The sequence below is a fragment of the Henckelia pumila genome, chromosome 4 (assembly GCF_033568475.1).
Source record: "Henckelia pumila isolate YLH828 chromosome 4, ASM3356847v2, whole genome shotgun sequence".
In the NCBI taxonomy this organism is placed as follows: Eukaryota; Viridiplantae; Streptophyta; class Magnoliopsida; order Lamiales; family Gesneriaceae; genus Henckelia; species Henckelia pumila.
The window spans coordinates 175,014,506-175,033,118 of NC_133123.1; the positions used below are offsets into that span (position 1 = coordinate 175,014,506).

Here is an 18,613-nt window from a genome sequence, read left to right on the forward strand (position 1 = left end):
GTGAATCATTGATGACCAAGAAAGTAAAACCATTGAGATTGAATAAAATGAAAAAATATTTTTATCCGCTAAGAGAAGAAGACATATAACAAATAAAATGATACAACGAAATATAAAATAGTTTAAATTTAAAAGAAAAATGTGAAAACATATGAAAATTTTCAAGTCAGAGTAATATGAGTGATTAATATAATTTTAGAAAAAAATATATAATTTTCATTTTTATTTATAGGATTAACTACATTTATTTAAAATAAAATTGTTGCATTTTTCTAGTTACATAAAAAACTTTAAGAACAAAATATACGTAGTACATAATATTAGTAAATCATTATGTTGTACACGACGTGTGTGTAGCTGCTAGCATAAGAATCGACTTTATATGCCGACAGCATCAAGAAGTTGAGAATGCTGAGACACAGAGACTAGTGTATTGGCAACAATGGCACCACTGGCAGCAACTGCAGGCACACCTATACCGGGAAACGTCGAATCCCCGCAGCAGAAGAGTTGTGAGATAGGAGTCGAGTGTCCAGGAAACGAGCCCTGACCAGCTTTTATAGCTGGACCATATGTTCCCCTGTTCCGGCGTAGAAACCTTTTGTGTGTTAATGGGGTTCCAACCAACTTCACATCACATTTCTCGCGGTCGAAACCTGGTCCAAGCACTCGTTCTACGGCCTTCCACATTACCTAGAATACAAGCCATTTTTAAGTGATGCTTTGTTTCAATAGAGAAAATTTAGTAGCTAGTGAGTTCAAATCGTTCAGAGAAGGTTGAAAAAATAAACGTCGGCAGGAACAGATGGATGAAAAGGCTAATGTTAAGAGTAGAATATATTCTCATTAGATTAGGGTAGTAATTACCTCGCTTCGTTGAGCCTTGAGTTCCTTGTACTCACTGCTACTACGATCCAGCCCTTCCCAGAGCTCGAATGGCTCGGTTCCCGGTGTATAGGCATGCAAGATATGTTTCCCTTTTGGTGCAAGATTTGGACTCAGTGCACTGGGTACGGATATTAAAACGACATTCTGATCAGAATCAACTCCTCTCTCCCAATCATTAACCACAATGTGATGGATTTCCAGGTCTTCACGTATACCCTATTAATTCATTGAAATATTTATTCGGGACGACAATGAGTAACCACCCAGAATGAGTAATACTTGGGAGAAGCAGTACTTTCAAAATATGCAGCTAATCCGTGTATTCAACCAGAGTGTTGATTAGCCATGCCGTGGTAGTTGGTTTTAGAGTTGAAATCTGGACTCAAGTTACGTGCGCGTAAAAAAACATGAACATATTCATTTATATGAAACTATCCTATTATTTCTGGTTAACATGCCATAAACATATGCTAGAGGAGATCTCATAGAACTAACCTGAGCATCAAAACCCAAATGTAGATGCATAAAAGATTCACATTGTGGGGTTGCTTTAACCTTCTCCTGATAAGACTTAGGAATAGCTTCCACAGGCAACAGATTCAGCGTGTCCCACATTGATGCATTGCTCACAACAGCCTTTTTAGCGCGCACAAACTGAATGAAAGATGTATATACTTTTGAGAATCATTAGTGTCATATGTTAATCAGAATAATTTAGCTTATTTACAAATTGTTTCTATTTTATAATTTCTACGCACTTGTCCGCCTCTTAGTTTTACTCCAATAGCTCGACCATCTTCAACAATGATATTCTCCACATGACTTCTTAGAGAGAGACGGCCACTAAACTTTTGAAGACCTCGGACAAGAGCATCAACAATGGCTCCACTTCCATTTAGAGGATACTCTAAACAGCATCCAGGTTTGTACCATTCGGAAAACATGTATATCTGAAAAAACGAATGAGACGAAGTACATCTGATCTTCATCAAATCTCACCCAGGTTACTGATACAAGATTCATAGATTGTGTCGTCTAAAGAGAAGTAGTGTAAAGACAAACAACCGGATCAACAAGGTTTAGAGTGGAGTTTATGGAGTTTAGCAAAATATGGTCGAAGCACCAAACATATTGGGTCTCAAATCATATTTAGCTGGAGACGAACTTTTACCCATGCTCACTTGTATAGCTTCCTACATGGCACCTGGATTGAAACGTGGCACCTGAATGATTGAATCCTTGTATAGTCCAAAGGATTTGAGTTGCATGATTTACATCATACATAACCTTTGGATACAGTGGCGGTTGCACTCTGTTACATACTTCATAAAAGATATCATGCAATATAACACAAGTTTAAATCCCAAAAAAGAAAAGATATTCTGTCATAGAGTGCTCCCAAAACGAAAGGCACCATAGAACTGGGCAATAATACTTGACATTTAAGGTGAAAATGCTCACAATCTCAGCTGACAGTATGCCATCAGATTTCACTCCTGCAAGCAAAAATGACAGAAGATCCACCCAGTTGCGTACAAAAGGATCTTTCAGCTCCAAAGAGTCTATTATCTCTGAAAAGGGTCTGAGAAGCTTTGTCGCACCAAGAGCTCCCCGTGGTCCCATTTGAACAATGGATTTTAAGAGAGACGGCACATATCTAGCTCCAGAAGTAGAAAGAACACCCCAGTCACCTCGGATGGATAGCGGAGGAAGAGCCATTGCAGCTGCAGACAGTGGAAGTACAGCATCCTATAAAGAACATAATGCAAACATGCATTAAAAATAGATATGTGGATCATTCCAAATATTCAAGATTTGAATTAGTCAACTTGGAAGTTAATTAGTTTCTCAAGTAGTGGGTTAGTGGACTGGGAAGTTTTTTAACTCCTAGGTGGTAATCTCTTACTTTGTTCTATAAAAAGCTTGTGTTTTGTAGTTGTACGCAATAGTGAATTCTGAAACTTCACTGAGAGTTTAGGGAGTGAGATGATCAGGGAATAAGCTGATAGATCACGTGTATAACTCTTGTAATTGAATGAGTGAATATTGTTCTGGAAATTTTTTCTGTGTTTCTTCCATAGGCTCTTGTCCTGGAAAATTTCTTTGAGTTTCTTCCATAAGCTTTCTCATGTTTACACATCACACACATATTCACCTAACTTCATACAACATTGCCTAAACTACTTCCGCTGCAAAAACCTCAACAAGATAAGTAGACAAAATCTAGGTAATAGAGCTCAGAACATATGGTTTTAGAAATTTAAGGATCTGTCTCAGCCATCTAAAATTCAGATGCAACGTGTCATGAAACAAAACATACTCACAAGAAGTTTTCTCCATTCTCGTACAGCATCCAGACCAGCATATGTCTGTAGATCCTGAAGAATAATACAGAAATAAGATGGATCTTTTTACAATCAATTGCTACATGTCAAATAGATTGGCATGACCTGATATCAGCACTATGACATCCCACAATCATTTGAAAAGTATCATTCATTACTTGCATCCCCATCAATTGCTTTCACTTTCGGCCTAATAACCAATTATAACAAAATAAAAAATAAAAAATTCCAAAGGACCGCCTCAACAGTTTCATCTTCCTTATCCTTGGTTTTTACTTTCACTTTGAGATATTGTCTCCGAAGGATTATTACGTTTGTTCCATTGTTAAATACAACTCGTCTGATTCCTCACAAAACATAAGTATATGGATAATAACTCTCGTCAAAGTTTGAACTGTAATTTACGAGTTTCCATTCTATAGGAAAGTGGGCAATATGCAGAATTGTTCCAATGCTTAAATACGGAAAAGACACAACAGGAGCTTAAAGCATTTAAAAACTTATCTGATTTATGGTACAAACAGTGGAAAGCAATAATTAAGTTCACCTTCAAAAACTCTGTTGGACCAATCCGAGATAAGAATTCACCTTCAGGTATATATACCATCCATGAATCATATGTTGAACAGGGAAGTGATTCACCCAATGCATCAAGAACCTTCACATAATTAAGAAAAAGAGCATTTCATGAATATATTGATTGACTCTAATGTTGGATCAACAAAGCAGTGGAATATCTTTGGATTCAGCTAATTAATCACAAACATTGAACAGTAGTGATGCATCATCCATCACCACAACAGACTAAAAGGTTGAAACGAAATATACTTGAGCTAGAGGGTTAGCCTGAGGACCCCTTGATTGAAAACCGGAGAAGAGAGATGGACCGGAGTCGAACTTGTAGCCCTTGATCTCAAAAGAATGAGCAGCACCGCCGGGTAAATCATGGCTTTCCAATACCAAAACATCTTGCTCATACCTAGCTAGTAGTGATGCACAACAAAGACCACCAATGCCACTCCCTATGACCACGAAATCTGCCTCACAGGGTTTGCCTGCACATGCCATGGATAATAATACTTGCTCATAATAGTAATAGCTTTAGCTCACACCATTTACCCAACGCAACACTTGTAGATGACATTTAACGGATAAAAAAATACAAGAAAGTAAGAGTCCATTGTTAGCAGAGCCTAAAACTTAACATTAAAAGTAGACGAATCCAATAAGATTAGAGAAAGAAGGAACCTGGAAAGGACTGATGATTGGAATTTGTAGCGAAAGAGGTTGGGATTCCGCTTTTGGAGTTGTTTGGGCGTTGGAACAACAGAGGACAACCAATCCCACCACTCAACCTCAACGCCATCAATCATCCCGCGTCTTCTTTTTCACCAAGCAAAAACTAATAATCTATTTTTATTTTTTTTTAATGTCAAAATATACATTTATAGGTTCACCATTGGTACACATTATCATCAATCAAATATTACCCTCCTCACAACCAAATCTCTCATCAACCAATCATTTATGTTTCTCACCATCACTTTAGTAAGATTCATTTATTTTTCATTTAAATAAAGTGATTTATAACTTACTTTCATCTATTTATTTTATTTAATTAATTTCATTTCTATTTTTTTCATTAATATTGAATTTATGTATTTTTTGACAATTCTATAGTAAAATTAATTTAATATTAGAATTTTATTTAAACAGAAATGCTAAACATAACAAAAGGAAAGTTTCACAAATTACAACACTAAATGTTTTACAATTTATAAATTATGTTTTCCAAATGTGTTCAACCAAGTTATGATGAAAATGATGATGCACCTGACTATCACGTGAGTTGGATTTTTTTCGAAGATACACTAATTTTAGGGTTGAATCTTGATTCGCTATGAAACTATCTCGTTCGTCAAGATTCCAAAATCAATTCGCATGACCGTCTTTAACAATTATGTTGTGTAAAATAATGCAAGTTGATGTAACCAAACTTTCACCCAAGTTCGGACTAATGAAAAGATCTTCAAATATTCCAATTTTCAAGTCGGGTCAGTTAAATGGGGTCTGCGTATTAAAAAATAGGGTTAAGGGACACCAAAGATGTTTCGAGCGTGATCTCTCTTATGCTTAATTCAGTGTTAAGATTATGAAGGCAAAGAAAAAAGAAATATAATTATATGAAGAGACTAAGTGAATGAAATTGAATGTGCTAAGGTGAAGGTATAAAATCATAACAAATATTTGGTGTTTATAAGAGCAAGAGGGGTTTGTTACCTTGTGAGATTGTTGGACCCTTAGTTTAGGTGATCACAATTGAACTGCCAAATCTTGTAAAACATGTAAAACTGCTTGAACTGCTAAAGAGGATCTTCAAACTGCTTGAACTGCTCAAAAGGATATTCGAACTGCTTAAACTGCTCAGTTAACTGCTCCGACTGCTCAAAGTTTGAACTGATCAAATTCTTGAATTGTCTGAACTGCTCAACTGATTATTTAAAATGATCAAGGCATTAAAGGCTTCTCGTCAGCTCAAGAAGATCTTCGTTACATTTGAAGATTTCCAAGAGCGAATTTATTAAACATATTAATAAGCCGCAAGGGTTAATCCTCACTCACTTGGATCTCGTCTCGCATTTATGAAGACATTTATGAAGATTCTTGAAAATATAACAAGACAGATCAGAGAAAGAGATCTAATTCATCAAGAAAAACGTTGCAAAAGATTACTATAAATAAGGGAGAAAAAGCTTAAATCAGAAGTTAGTGAACAAATACAAAAAATACAAGAAAGCTATCTCTCCGAGCACAATTTGAATATCTTATTTGCTCATCAAGCCCACATATACAAACTACCAATCAAATCATGACAAAGGATCATCAAGGACATCAAGACAACTTTCTACTGCTCATTCTCGAAGTGTTGAAGAAAAGTTGCTCGACAGATTGAATCTACGGATTCATTCAAAGCTTATATTTGTTTTACTTGTTGTTGTTAAGACTTTGTGTCTTATTTGGTGGTGTATCAAGAGTTTCGATCTAGACAAATGATAAGTCCTACAATTGAAGTGGGTTGTATACAAAGGAGTGTATAAACCAAAATCTTCTAGTGAATTTCTTCTTAAGCTGAAGAAGAGGAGACGTAGAAACAGTTTGCTCGAACTTCCATAATATCTTGTTTTATTTATCTTATCTGCACGAGTTATTTTCATTACTTTATACATAGATATCACAAAGGCACTTGGAATGTTTATCCGTACTTTTCTAGTAGTTCAAACTGCTTTTGAGAATAACAGAAATAGTCTTGGTAATTAACATTATTAAGGCTGCTCGCAAAAGTTGTTGAAAAAGTTTTGAAATATTATAAATATGTATTCACCCACTCCCCCCTCTCTACACATATAATCCGATCCTAACAAGTGGTATAAGAGCGGGTTTTTCTTATTTGTTGATATCATTATACTTATCATGACATCTGCATTTTACAAAATTCCTATGTTCTCTAAGGAAGATTATGATGATTGAAAAATTCTATGCAGGCTCATTTATCAGCGCAAGATGATGATATGTGATATGTTGTCACAGATGGTCCTATGAAAATCACCAAGATCAATACTGTCGTAGCTATGACTAGCGGAGAACCTCAAATTGTTGAAAATCATAGATCAGAATGGACCACAGAAGATAAAAAGAAAGCAAACCTGAATAATGTTGCCAAATATATCCTTTACAAAACGCTGGACAATAATATGTTTAGCAAGATAAAAAAAATTGTACTACTGCAAAGGAAATCTGGGAGAAGCTTATTCAACTATATGAAATAAACGACCAAACCAAAGAAAATAAGCTTACTGTTGCAATTCAGAAGTTTGACAATGCTAAGATGAAGCCAGGAGAAACTATGGCCGAGTTTGATGAACGATTTAACAATATTGTTTGTGAACTTATTTCTCTTGATAAATCTTACTCTAATTGTGAAATTTCCATGAAGTCATGAGAGCTTTGCCTAGAAAATGGGATGTAAAGACAATCGCCATACATGAATCCAAGGATCTAAGCAAGCTTGAGCTACATGATTTATTCGCAGATCTTAAGGCTTATGAGTTTGAACTTGGAATAAGAACTGAAGAAGAACCTTCGACTTCTCAACCTACAAAAGCATTAACCACGACTGTTGCATGTACACCAGTTAAGAAAGTTTCAACAAAGAATATTGTAGAACAAATTAGTAATAAGGCTATGTCGCTCTTTGTCAAGAAGCTCGGTAAATTTATGCGTAAAAATCAGTCAAAATTCTCTAAACCTTATTATAAAAAGGATCACAAAGATGATGGTCCTTTGTGCTATAAATGTGTCAAGAAAGGTCATTTTATTGCAGATTGTACAAAGCCAAGTGACAAACATAAAAAAAGTATATATTTATGGTATGTTTTATAATAATATTTTACAATTTAAGTTTTATTAATGAATAAATTTTATGTGTTTTTTAATAAATTGTATAAAATATAAGTTGCTGTGTAATTATATTATTTTGTTATTTTTACAGGTTTGGTAAAACAAGAATAACTTTGGCTTTGGAAATGGGAATGAGATGATTCTTGGATTTGTAGAAAGATGATTTCAATATCTACAATATTGGTGAAAAGAATGAAATAAAAATCTTCTCACAATTGGGATCAAATTAAGCAACAAGTGAAAGTAGTACCAATAAAATTACAGTTTTACCAAGTACGAGTATTTTGACCATATCTCTCAATTTTTTTTTTTTAAAAGAACCATATATTTCAATTTACTTGGTAAAATGGTACAAAAAAATTACCACAATTCAGACAACTCAATTATCTAAAAGTTTTTTTTTTGTGAAAGTTTGAAATTGATATGAATCTTGATGAGTAAGATTAGCAAACACGATTATAAATTAAATCGCACCCTCTAACCAATAATCAAAAGATCCAAAGAGTTTTTCCCAATATTTGAAATATGTTAATTGATAGAATTTTGGATTTTCACCTTTAATCGACGGAACGATTAACAACAGAAATCACGACAATCGAAACCAAAGAAAACCTTCAGATAACTTGTATCTGAAAATATTCAGTGAGAAATCAATTGACAAACTTTTTCAAGTAATTAAACTGTGAAAAGTTTGATTTGAAAAGTCAAAGCAAAACTTTGAATAAAATTCTTGAAAGAATTTTAAGAATTGATAAAAATCAATTTCCATAATTTTCAATCTATTATTCAATAATGAATGTATATATTGTATTTATAATACAACTACAAAATAATAAAAGATAACACAAAATAATATAAAAGATTTCAAAAGATATCATCTAAAAGTTTTTTAATAGACTTAAAATACTCAAAAATAGCACAAAATAAACGCCGAGTGTGTGTAAATCACGTATTAGAGCCTAGGCGCTTGGCTCTGGTGCTTAGGCGCTGAAGCTGTTACAAATTGTACATAATTCTTGAAAACTTCATATCTCGAGTTCTAGCCGTCGAATCGGGCTGAAATTTTAACTGTAGATTTATAACATCCTAAAATACATTCTGAACGGTGGACATCGGATTTTGATCTCTTTACAGTCTCCAATAAATTTCAGTCCTCCACCTTGATCTCCATGCATTCCACTACAAAAAAAATGAATGATTTAGCCACGGTTTTGAAAAAACCGTGGTTAAATAACTACGATTTTTTAAAACCGTGGTTAAAGTAGCCACGGTTTAATAAAACCGTGGTTAATTAACACGATTTTTTCAAAACTATTTAACAACGGTTTTAAAAAATCATGGTTAAATAACCACGATTTTATTTAAATCATGGCTAATAATAGCCAACGTTTTTTCAAAACCGTGGTTATTCAACCACGGTTGTTTCAAACTGTGGCTAAATAACCACGGTTTAAAAAAAACCATGGTTAAAATTATGCACGGTTTGATAAAAATCGTGGTTAATTAACCACGGTTTTAAGAAACCGTGGTTAAATAACCACCGTTTTATCTAAACCGTGGCTAATATTAGCCACGATTTTTTTAAAACCGTGGCTAAGATACTTAGCCACGGTTTTAAAAAAACCGTGGTTAAAATTATCCACGGTTTTAAAAAATCATTGTTAATTAACCATGGTTTTTACAAAACCGTCGCTAAATTTAGTCACAGTTTTAATAAAATCGTGGTTAATTATTAATTAATTACATGATATATATCCTCAATTATTTATTTTTTTATCGTTTTCTATCATATTTAAAAAAATTCGACATTCTTTTACGAGATAATGTTAAGTTCACATTTTTCACACGAATGTTAATTATTAGATAATTTAGCATAATTAAAATAATTATATAGATGTTAGATTAAAATATTTATTTACGTCAAATAAATTGTAGAAGTATTTTAAAAAAAAAATTAAAATATCAAAATTTGAAAGATATAAAATAAATATTAGAGCAATACATTAATCGGATGTGATGATATGAAAAATGAAATTTTGAAAACTTTAGTTCGATTGCTGGAACTATTTTTGATAATTCTTGGATTATGTAAGTAAACTACGATGTATATAAATGTTAGTGGTGTCGTACATGTTTTTGAGATGTTCTGCTTAAGGATATGACATTGAGAAATTTATGTAGCCCCAAAACAAAAATTTTTACACGTTTTCGTTGTTTACACTAATCACTACAAAAAAATCAATGATTTAGCCATGGTTTAAAAAAAAGACATCATTGACATATACATATTATCATAATTACTTAATAAAAATATTTAATTTTTTTTATTAATCAAATTTTTTTTATTTAAGTATTATAATAGTCACAGTTTATCCAAAAATATTTTTAAAAAATAGTGATTTTTTTTTTCCACGAGTTTTGAGAAATTGTGGTTATTTTAGCTAATGGCTATTTAAACTTATATATTTTAAAAATTAATTATAATTATTATTAATATTAATTAATTATTAGTTATTAATTAATAAATAATTAATTAATTTAATATATATATATATATATATATATATATATATATATATAGAGTTTTGCTATGTTGCCCACCTCCGATGCCCACCTATGAGGTGGACTCATCCATTGGATGAACCATTTGTATATGATTCATCTCATCCATTGGATGATTGACACCTCATAGGTGGCTCCGATGCCCACCTATGAGGTGGACTCATCCATTGGATGAACCATTTGTATATGATTCATCTCATCCATTGGATGATTGACACCTCATAGGTGGGCAGCATAGCAAAACTATATATATATATATATATATATATATATATATATATATATATATATATATATAGGGTATCGATTTTGTCTGTGTTTTTTTCCCTTCTTTGGTTTAAACACTACGGGAAGGTAACGATTTGGTTTTTATTTATTTTTCTCTTTGTTTTGCTTACATATATTTCAAAATATTTTCAGATCTGTTTTGTGTTTGGTCTACTCGCTGGTTTGCAGATCTTCGAGCGCTTTCGCTACAGGTTTGGGCTACTCGGCTTGTTTTTAGGACTCTTTCTTTCTTGTTTTCATATGCGGTGCGTTGATATGCTTCTTGTGTTTGTAGATCTAAGTTTTTGCTTACTTAATTAAAAAATAAAGGCGGTAGAAAACATGTTATTTGGCTTTGCTACTATTCATTCCGCATGCGAAACTGAAGACGGGTTTTCATTTCGTCTTTCTTTTTCTTTTTTGTTTTGAATGCTCTACGTACATGTACATGTGTTGTTTAGTTTTAAGATCTTTTTTCTCCATTGCTCTTGGAAAAAAGGTGTCCACGGTTGATGTCCTGCAATTTCAACCAACCTTCAGGGTGTTATGTATTCAAGGGTTGGAAAACATTCACTGTAAATTTTCGTCTTCCTTGTTTTGCGCAAAACTGATCTAATGGGTATAGCCAGCCTTTTACCATTTCAAATGAGCTTTTGTTATGTTTTTTTGTTTTCCCTAGGTTTCTCCCCATGTGAGATTTTCTTATACTTGCTTCTTTTTCCTCGGTTTCTCCCTATGTGCTTTACATAAATATGTTTTTTTTTTAAAATCTAACTTAACTGATGTAGCAAAAAATTGATATTACCCGATTGGAGAGAATTTGGGTAATTTGTGGAGATAAGGATAACCGGATTAATACTCGAACTATTCAAAAGATTGAACTTCGTGGGTTGTCACCTGCATCACAAAGCAAAGTGAGTGGCGTCGGGGGTTGCCCGATGAAAACACTCCGACGCTCAAGTCAGTATTTGCCCAACAAAAGTTATAGAGAACTCGAGCATGTGACTATAGAGTACGTACCTTAATAATGAGAGAACTTGAGCTATTTATAGATAGTTAGAGAGTTTCATGGGCTTGAGCCTCTTATGGACTTTTAGGTATTTATGGGACTTGATAAAGTGTCCAAATAAATATCGGAGTAATATGGGACCCATATGGATTGAGTCATTGGGCTTGGGTGTAACGCCCGGAATTATTTAATTTTAATCCGAGAATATTTAATTTGGGAATATTTGGAGTTTTGATTTAAATTCTAATATTATTAAATTATTTAGGATTGAAATTGAATAAAATGATAAGCTGAGGACCAACTTGCAATTTTTGAAGACTTGAGGGGCTAAATTGTAAATATAAATGAATTTATCAGAATTGTAAAGGAATTGTCAGCATGTATACGTGTATGTGTGAGAATCAATTCAGAATTTGGAGAGAAAGTTGAACAGGGAGCCGAACTCTTCTCTTTTCTTTGCCTTTGGACTTTTCAAATCGCCGTATCTTTTGATCCGGTTATCCGATTTTGATTCCGAAAGATGTTTTGGAATCATTGCAAGAAGACCTTCGATTTGATGTAAGTTTTCTATTAGTTCATTATGGTTTAAGAATTCGAAAATGGCAGAGATCAGATGTGGTTATGAATTGTTGTTGTTGAGCTTGTACTCCTTGATTTATCGAGTTCGGGTTGAAGGATGGCTAACGATTATGTTCTTATGAATTCATCCGTGTATTTGATTGTATATCTACTGATATATTGAAGAATTATTGCTGGTTTTGAATCGTATACAGCTGATATGATCATAGAATTGTTATAGTTGCGTTACGGGATTGCCGACTTTAACCGTTATGCCGTTGAACTTATAATTTGCGGCTGTGTTGCTATTGTTTGTCGGACTGAGATGTTGCTGGGTTGTAGCTGATGTTTAATTGGTTTATATGCTGTGATTTCAGTTCATAAACAGGGGATATCAACTCGATAATCTCGACTTCAAAACCGATAGAAGAAAGAGCAAGGTTTGTAGCTTTTTGCCTTGAAGTTTGGTTGAAGCTTGAGCAGATTTTGAGATAGGTTTGGTGATTGTGTTGTTCAGATTTGGAGAGCTTTGAAGATACCTTGAAACTTCACAATTGAAAGGTAATAGTGGACTACTACTTGAATGGGATTATAACTCGAGATGGTTTGTATCGAGTTCCCTAAATCACATACTTATTTGCTTATTTGATTTTATATGTTTCCTATGAATGTTTGAATAAGTCTTGATGTTAATGAATGTGGTTTGATTGATATATATTGCATTCATCTTGAAAGACTTGTTCTTTGATTTCGAAATGAACGGAAACGTTCGATTAGACGATTTGAGGGATTGTATATGTATGGCCTGGGTTGTTTTAGCCTAGCGTCTGATTTACATATATAATGGCTTCAAAGTCTAGAGAAGCAAGATAAGTAGCCCCACCTCGATTGGGAGAGTCGGTGGTTAGTTATGATATCTTCTTCTCGGGATCCCAACCGACGAGATAAGAGATGAACCTTGTTTTAAAACATGCATGGAAGTTATGATCTTTTATATCATGAGTTTGATATATGTTTTATATGCATGTTTAGTTGCTTTTACTGGGAAATCTATTTCTCACCGGAGTTATCCGGCTATTTGTTGTGTTGTATGTGCCATGGCAATAGGCGGGAGTAGAACCGGGCAAAAGCGAACTTGAAGAACAAGGGATGGAAAGAATAGCGTGATGATCCGAGTTTAGATGGTTTGTGTGAGCTGTCAATGATAGTGTTGAGTTTCATAAACATGAACATGTTAGAGCTATTTGTACCAAGACTTGTTGGTGATTAAGTTGTTGTCTTGTTGATGTATATAGGATTTGAGATGATGTGTAAATCCTTGAGAAAACATGTTGTTGTAGCTTAATGCCTTTTCTATAACAATGAATCTTGTATGTTATATGAGTTTATATTGAGATGATTTTAAGGCCTTGTGATGATCTATTCCTATCAACTTTATCATGTTTAAGAATGCATGCTAGCTTATAGTGTGGAATAGGCTTTGTATAAGTTGATAGTAGATGAAAAAGGCATGGAAGAACACATTTTGACAGCAAAAGTTTATGTTCCTTTTTCTGGAAATGTGCTCGCTCGATCGGTGAAATATCACGGATCGAGCGAGGCCATCGTTGCAGGGACAGAAAGCTTGGAGATTGTGGCTCGCTCAATCGGTGAAATATTGCAGATCGAGCGAGACCATATATTGATTGCACCCGAGAGTTGGGCCAAGGTGCTCGCTCGATCGGCAGCTTTTCACCGATCGAGTGAGGTGCTCAAATTTAAAAATTTTTTTTTTTTTTTACTTTGTTTAGTCTTTGATTCCTTGACTATTAATTATGCTTATTTGATTATTGAGAGATTAGAACTCGGGTCGTCACAACAGGTGGTATCAAAGCGAGAAAATTCTGGACTAAGATAGATAGCGAGTGGGGTAGATCGAGTCTTCTTCCTTGCTTACTTATTTATTATGCTATGATTTATTACATGCTTGACTTACATGTTATAAATGCTAGCATGTTTTACTTTCAAGTATTTTATTACAGGATGTTGTATTTATTTTATTTGAAAGTATGATTTATGATGATTAAAAACGCATGCTTATTGCACTATCTGACATGATAAAAGCATGTGATCTGTTGTTTACACATGCTACCTGATTATCTGAGTTGATTGGAAGAATGTGCTATCTGAATACCTCGATTATTTATTTACGAGTGAATCAGAACCGAGTCTTGATCAGAGGTAAGATGATCAGAGGAGGACTGAAATAGATTTGATGATTTTGGTATCCTAACCCTTTTGATAATCAAATATGTCTCGACGACCAGGCCGAACTCCTCTCAGACCACAGGTTCCTACTCCTAGGCCAGAGCAGACAGTGCATCCTCTGCCTGAACAAACAGTGGTACCTCCGACAGTGCCTCAAGTTACTGCAATTCCGAGTAATGAACAGGGAAGTACCTTTCGAGATATGACAGATATGTCTGCTACACCAATGGAAACGTTGTTGAAAAGATTTCAATCTTACAAGCCGCAAACCTTAAAAGGTACTGAGAATTCTGTCGAATGTGAAAGATGGCTTGATGATATGGAGATGTTGTTTGATTCACTTGACTATGGTGATGAGTGGAGAGTCAGACTGATTGGGCACCAACTGCATGAGGTTGCGAAGAGCTGGTGGTTCACGACTAAAAAGGCTCTGGAGCGTAGAGGAACAATACTCACTTGGACAGTCTTCAAAACTAAATTCTATCAACGATTCTTTCCGGTGTCTTACCGCAAAGATAAGTGTGCAGAGTTTGCTAATCTGAAGCAGGGAAATTTGAATATTGAAGACTATGTTGAAAAATTCTCTACATTGCTACGTTTTGCTCCACACGTTGCCGACAGTGATGAGGCTATGGCTGATCAGTTCATTAATGGACTGAATCCAGAGGTATTTACTTTGGTGAACACAAGGCGACCAAATACATTTGCTGATGCCTTGAACAGTGCCAAAGGAGCAGAAGCTGGTTTGATACAACAACGAGGAGCTTTGTATTATGTTCAACCTTCGAGACAGCCACAATCTTCAGCTCCAATTTCACAACAACCTCTTCGGTTTGAAAGCGGTGGCAGTAGCAGTGGCAAGAAGAAATTTTGGCAAGCTCGAGGACTGCAGTTTAAGAGGTCTGGGAGCAGTTCTTTGAGTTCGAGTGGGTCAAAACCAAAGTCTGGCATGGTTTGTAACAGTTGTGGTGGAAGTCATCCGACTGATCAGTGCCGAGGCGTATTTGGGAGTTGCCATATATGCCATCAGCCGGGACATTTTGCGAGAGTGTGCCCTCAAAGGGGTTTCGGACAGTCACGAGGTACAGAGTCATCACGATCAGTGGCTCAACCTGCGAGGCAAGCCTGATCTGTCCATTCCTTCCAACCACCACACCCACAGCAACAACCAAGGCCAGGAGGGAGTCAGACAGGTAGCCAGCCTTCGAGACAACAGGCTCATGTTTTTGCACTGACAGAGGAATAGGCACAGGGAGCACCGGATGATGTTATTGCAGGTAACTGTTCTCTTTATGGTTATCCTGCCTATGTATTGATAGATACAGGTGCATCCCATACATTTATCTCTGAACTGTTTGTGTCATTACATGCTTTGCCTGCTGAATCTTTACCTGTTGTTGTATCTGTCTCTTCTCCTTTGGGGAGAGGTCTTATATCAATTCAAACAGTTAAGAATTGTTTATTACAGTATGACGGTAATGAAATAGAGATAGATTGTATTGTGCTTGGTTTGTCTGATTTTGAATGCATTATTGGAATTGATATGCTAACCAAGTACAGAGCTACCGTAGACTATTTTCAGAAAGTGGTGAGGTTCAGACCTGAGATGGCTGGAGAATGGAAGTTTTATGGTAAGGGTTCTCGTGCTAAAATTCCTCTGATTTCTGTATTATCTATGACCCGACTTTTGCAGAAAGGAGCGGAGGGATTTATTGTTTATACAGTTGATGTTTTAAAAGCTAGCCCGAATCTGGCTGATTTGCCAGTGGTTAGTGAATTTGCGAATGTTTTCCCTGATGAGATTCCAGGACTACCTCCGTACCGTGAGATTGATTTCAACATAGAACTGATGTCAGGTACTGCATCGATTTCTAAAGCACCTTATCGAATGGCACCAGTTGAATTGAAGGAGTTGAAAGATCAGTTGGAAGATTTACTGGCCAAGGGATACATTCGACCCAATGTTTCTCCTTGGGGAGCTCCAGTACTATTTGTCAGAAAGAAATACGGTTCAATGAGATTGTGTATCGACTACCGGCAACTGAACAAGGCAACGGTAAAGAACAAATACCCTTTGCCTCGTATTGATGATTTATTTGACCAGTTGCAGGGTTTTTTGGTGTATTCCAAGATCGATCTGAGATCTGGGTACCATCAGCTGAGAGTTAGAGATTCTGATATTCCGAAAACTGCTTTCAGAACCAGGTATGGCCACTATGAGTTTATAGTTATGCCGTTTGGTCTGACAAATGCTCCAGCTGTGTTTATGGCTTTGATGAACCGTGTGTTTCAGAAATATCTCGATGATTTCGTGATAATTTTTATTGATGATATTCTGATATATTCGAAGAATTTGATTGATCATTCTGAGCATTTGAGAACCGTGTTGAAGACTTTAAGAGCCGAGAAACTGTATGCTAAACTGTCGAAATGTGAGTTTTGGCTGAAACATGTTGTTTTTCTTGGACATATCATATCCGGAAATGGTATAGCTGTTGATCCAAGTAAAGTCGAGGCAGTGATCAATTTGTCGAGACCAACATCTGTTCCTGAGATACGTAGTTTCATGGGTTTGGCTGGGTATTATCGTCGGTTCATTAAAGATTTTTCCAGTATTGCGAAGCCGATTACTCAGTTGACTCAGAAAAATGCTCCATTTATCTGGTCTGAAGCTTGTGAATCCAGTTTTCTTGAGTTGAAGAAACGACTGACCAGTGCACCAGTCTTGACGATTCCTTCAGGTGTTGGTGGTTTCACTGTTTATTGTGATGCATCTCATCGAGGTTTGGGGTGTGTTTTGATGCAGCGAGGGCATGTGATTGCTTATGCTTCGAGACAGTTGAAGCCTCATGAGACCAGATACCCGATTCATGATCTTGAATTGGCCGCCATCGTATTTGCTTTGAAGATTTGGCGACATTATCTTTACGGGGAACAGTTTGAAATCTATTCTGATCACAAGAGTCTGAAATATTTGTTTTCACAGTCAGAACTGAATATGGGACAGCAGAGATGGCTTGATTTGCTGAAAGATTTTGATTGTGAGATTAGATACTATCCGGGGAAATCGAATGCAGCAGCTGATGCATTGAGTCGAAAAAGGTATGTTCTTTATCTCTATCGACGATTGGTGTATCTCATTTGATTGAAGACTGTTGTTGTTCTGGATTAGTATTTGATACGAATTATCAGCCTCTGTGACTTTATCAAATTCGAGTTGAACCAGAGTTACTTTTGAGAATTAAAGATTCTCAGAAACTTGATCAGAATGTGCAAAATTAGATTGAGAAAGTCCGATCAGGGCATGTGTCCGAATACCGAGTTAGAGATGATCTTTTATATGTAAAAAATCGCCTTGTAGTGCCTGATATTTCTGATGTGCGACAACAACTACTGACAGAGGCGCATTGTAGTCATTATAGCATTCATCCTGGTGGTAGGAAGATGTATAATGATTTGAAGATGCAATATTGGTGGAAACAAATGAAGGCAGATATCACTGATTTTGTGTCTCGATGTCTTAATTGCCAACAGGTGAAAGCTGAGAGGAAGAAACCGCCTGGTTTGTTGCATAGCTTATCAGTGCCTGAATGGAAATGAGATCATATATCCATGGACTTTGTGACGAAGTTACCTCGATCTTCTAGAGGTTGTGATGCTATCTAGGTGATTATCGACAGATTGATGAAATCAACGTGTTTTATTCCTTATCGTATGACATATAGACACGATCAGATGGCAGAGATTTATGTCCGAGAAGTTGTCAGATTACATGGTGTGCCGAAGTCTATTGTATCAGATCGTGATTCTCGATTTACATCTCACTTCTGGAACAGTTTACAGAGTGCTTTGGGTACTCAGCTACACTTGAGCACAGCATATCATCCACAGACAGACGGACAGTCTGAGTGTACCATTCAGACTTTGGAGGACATGTTGAGAGGTGTAGTGCTTGATTTTGGCACTAGTTGGCAAAATTCACTACCCCTTTGTGAATTCTCGTACAACAACAACTATCAATCGAGTATTGAAATGGCTCCGTTTGAAGCTCTGTATGGTAGAAAATGTCGATCTCCTCTTTACTGGGATGATATTTCAGAGGTACCTGATGTTGGACCTGATATGATTCGAGATATGACTGAACAAGTGAAGCTTATTCAGAAAAGAATGAAGACAGCTCAGGACAGACAAGCAAAGTATGCCAATATTCGACGTCGACCTTTGTATTTTGAATAGGGGGATCGTGTATTTCTGAAGATTTCTCCGTTCAGAGGCACCG

At 35.6% G+C, this 18,613-nt stretch overlaps 1 protein-coding gene across 1 annotated transcript; it reads right to left on the reverse strand.

Annotated features, from left to right (window-relative positions):
- Positions 1–206: 206 nt before the first annotated feature.
- LOC140863184 (prolycopene isomerase, chloroplastic) lies at positions 207–4,649 on the reverse strand. The gene is made up of 9 exons (XM_073266402.1): positions 4,482–4,649; positions 4,062–4,288; positions 3,781–3,891; positions 3,213–3,266; positions 2,350–2,637; positions 1,647–1,838; positions 1,384–1,542; positions 868–1,104; positions 207–693 (listed from the first exon to the last, which is right to left on the reverse strand). Exons 1-9 carry the CDS (start codon positions 4,597–4,599, stop codon positions 379–381), a joined length of 1,701 nt encoding a protein of 566 aa, XP_073122503.1. The 5' UTR covers positions 4,600–4,649; the 3' UTR covers positions 207–378.
- Between the last annotated feature and the right edge of the window lie 13,964 nt (positions 4,650–18,613).

Coding starts and splice junctions, on each gene's coding strand:
- LOC140863184 (XM_073266402.1), bottom strand. CDS start 4,599: ATGGCGTTGAGGTTGAGTGGTGGGATTGGTTGTCCTCTGTTGTTCCAA. Junction 4,289..4,481: donor CAATCATCAGTCCTTTCCAG/GTTCCTTCTTTC, acceptor TGGCATGTGCAG/GCAAACCCTGTGAGGCAGAT. Junction 694..867: donor TCAAGGCTCAACGAAGCGAG/GTAATTACTACC, acceptor CTTGTATTCTAG/GTAATGTGGAAGGCCGTAGA.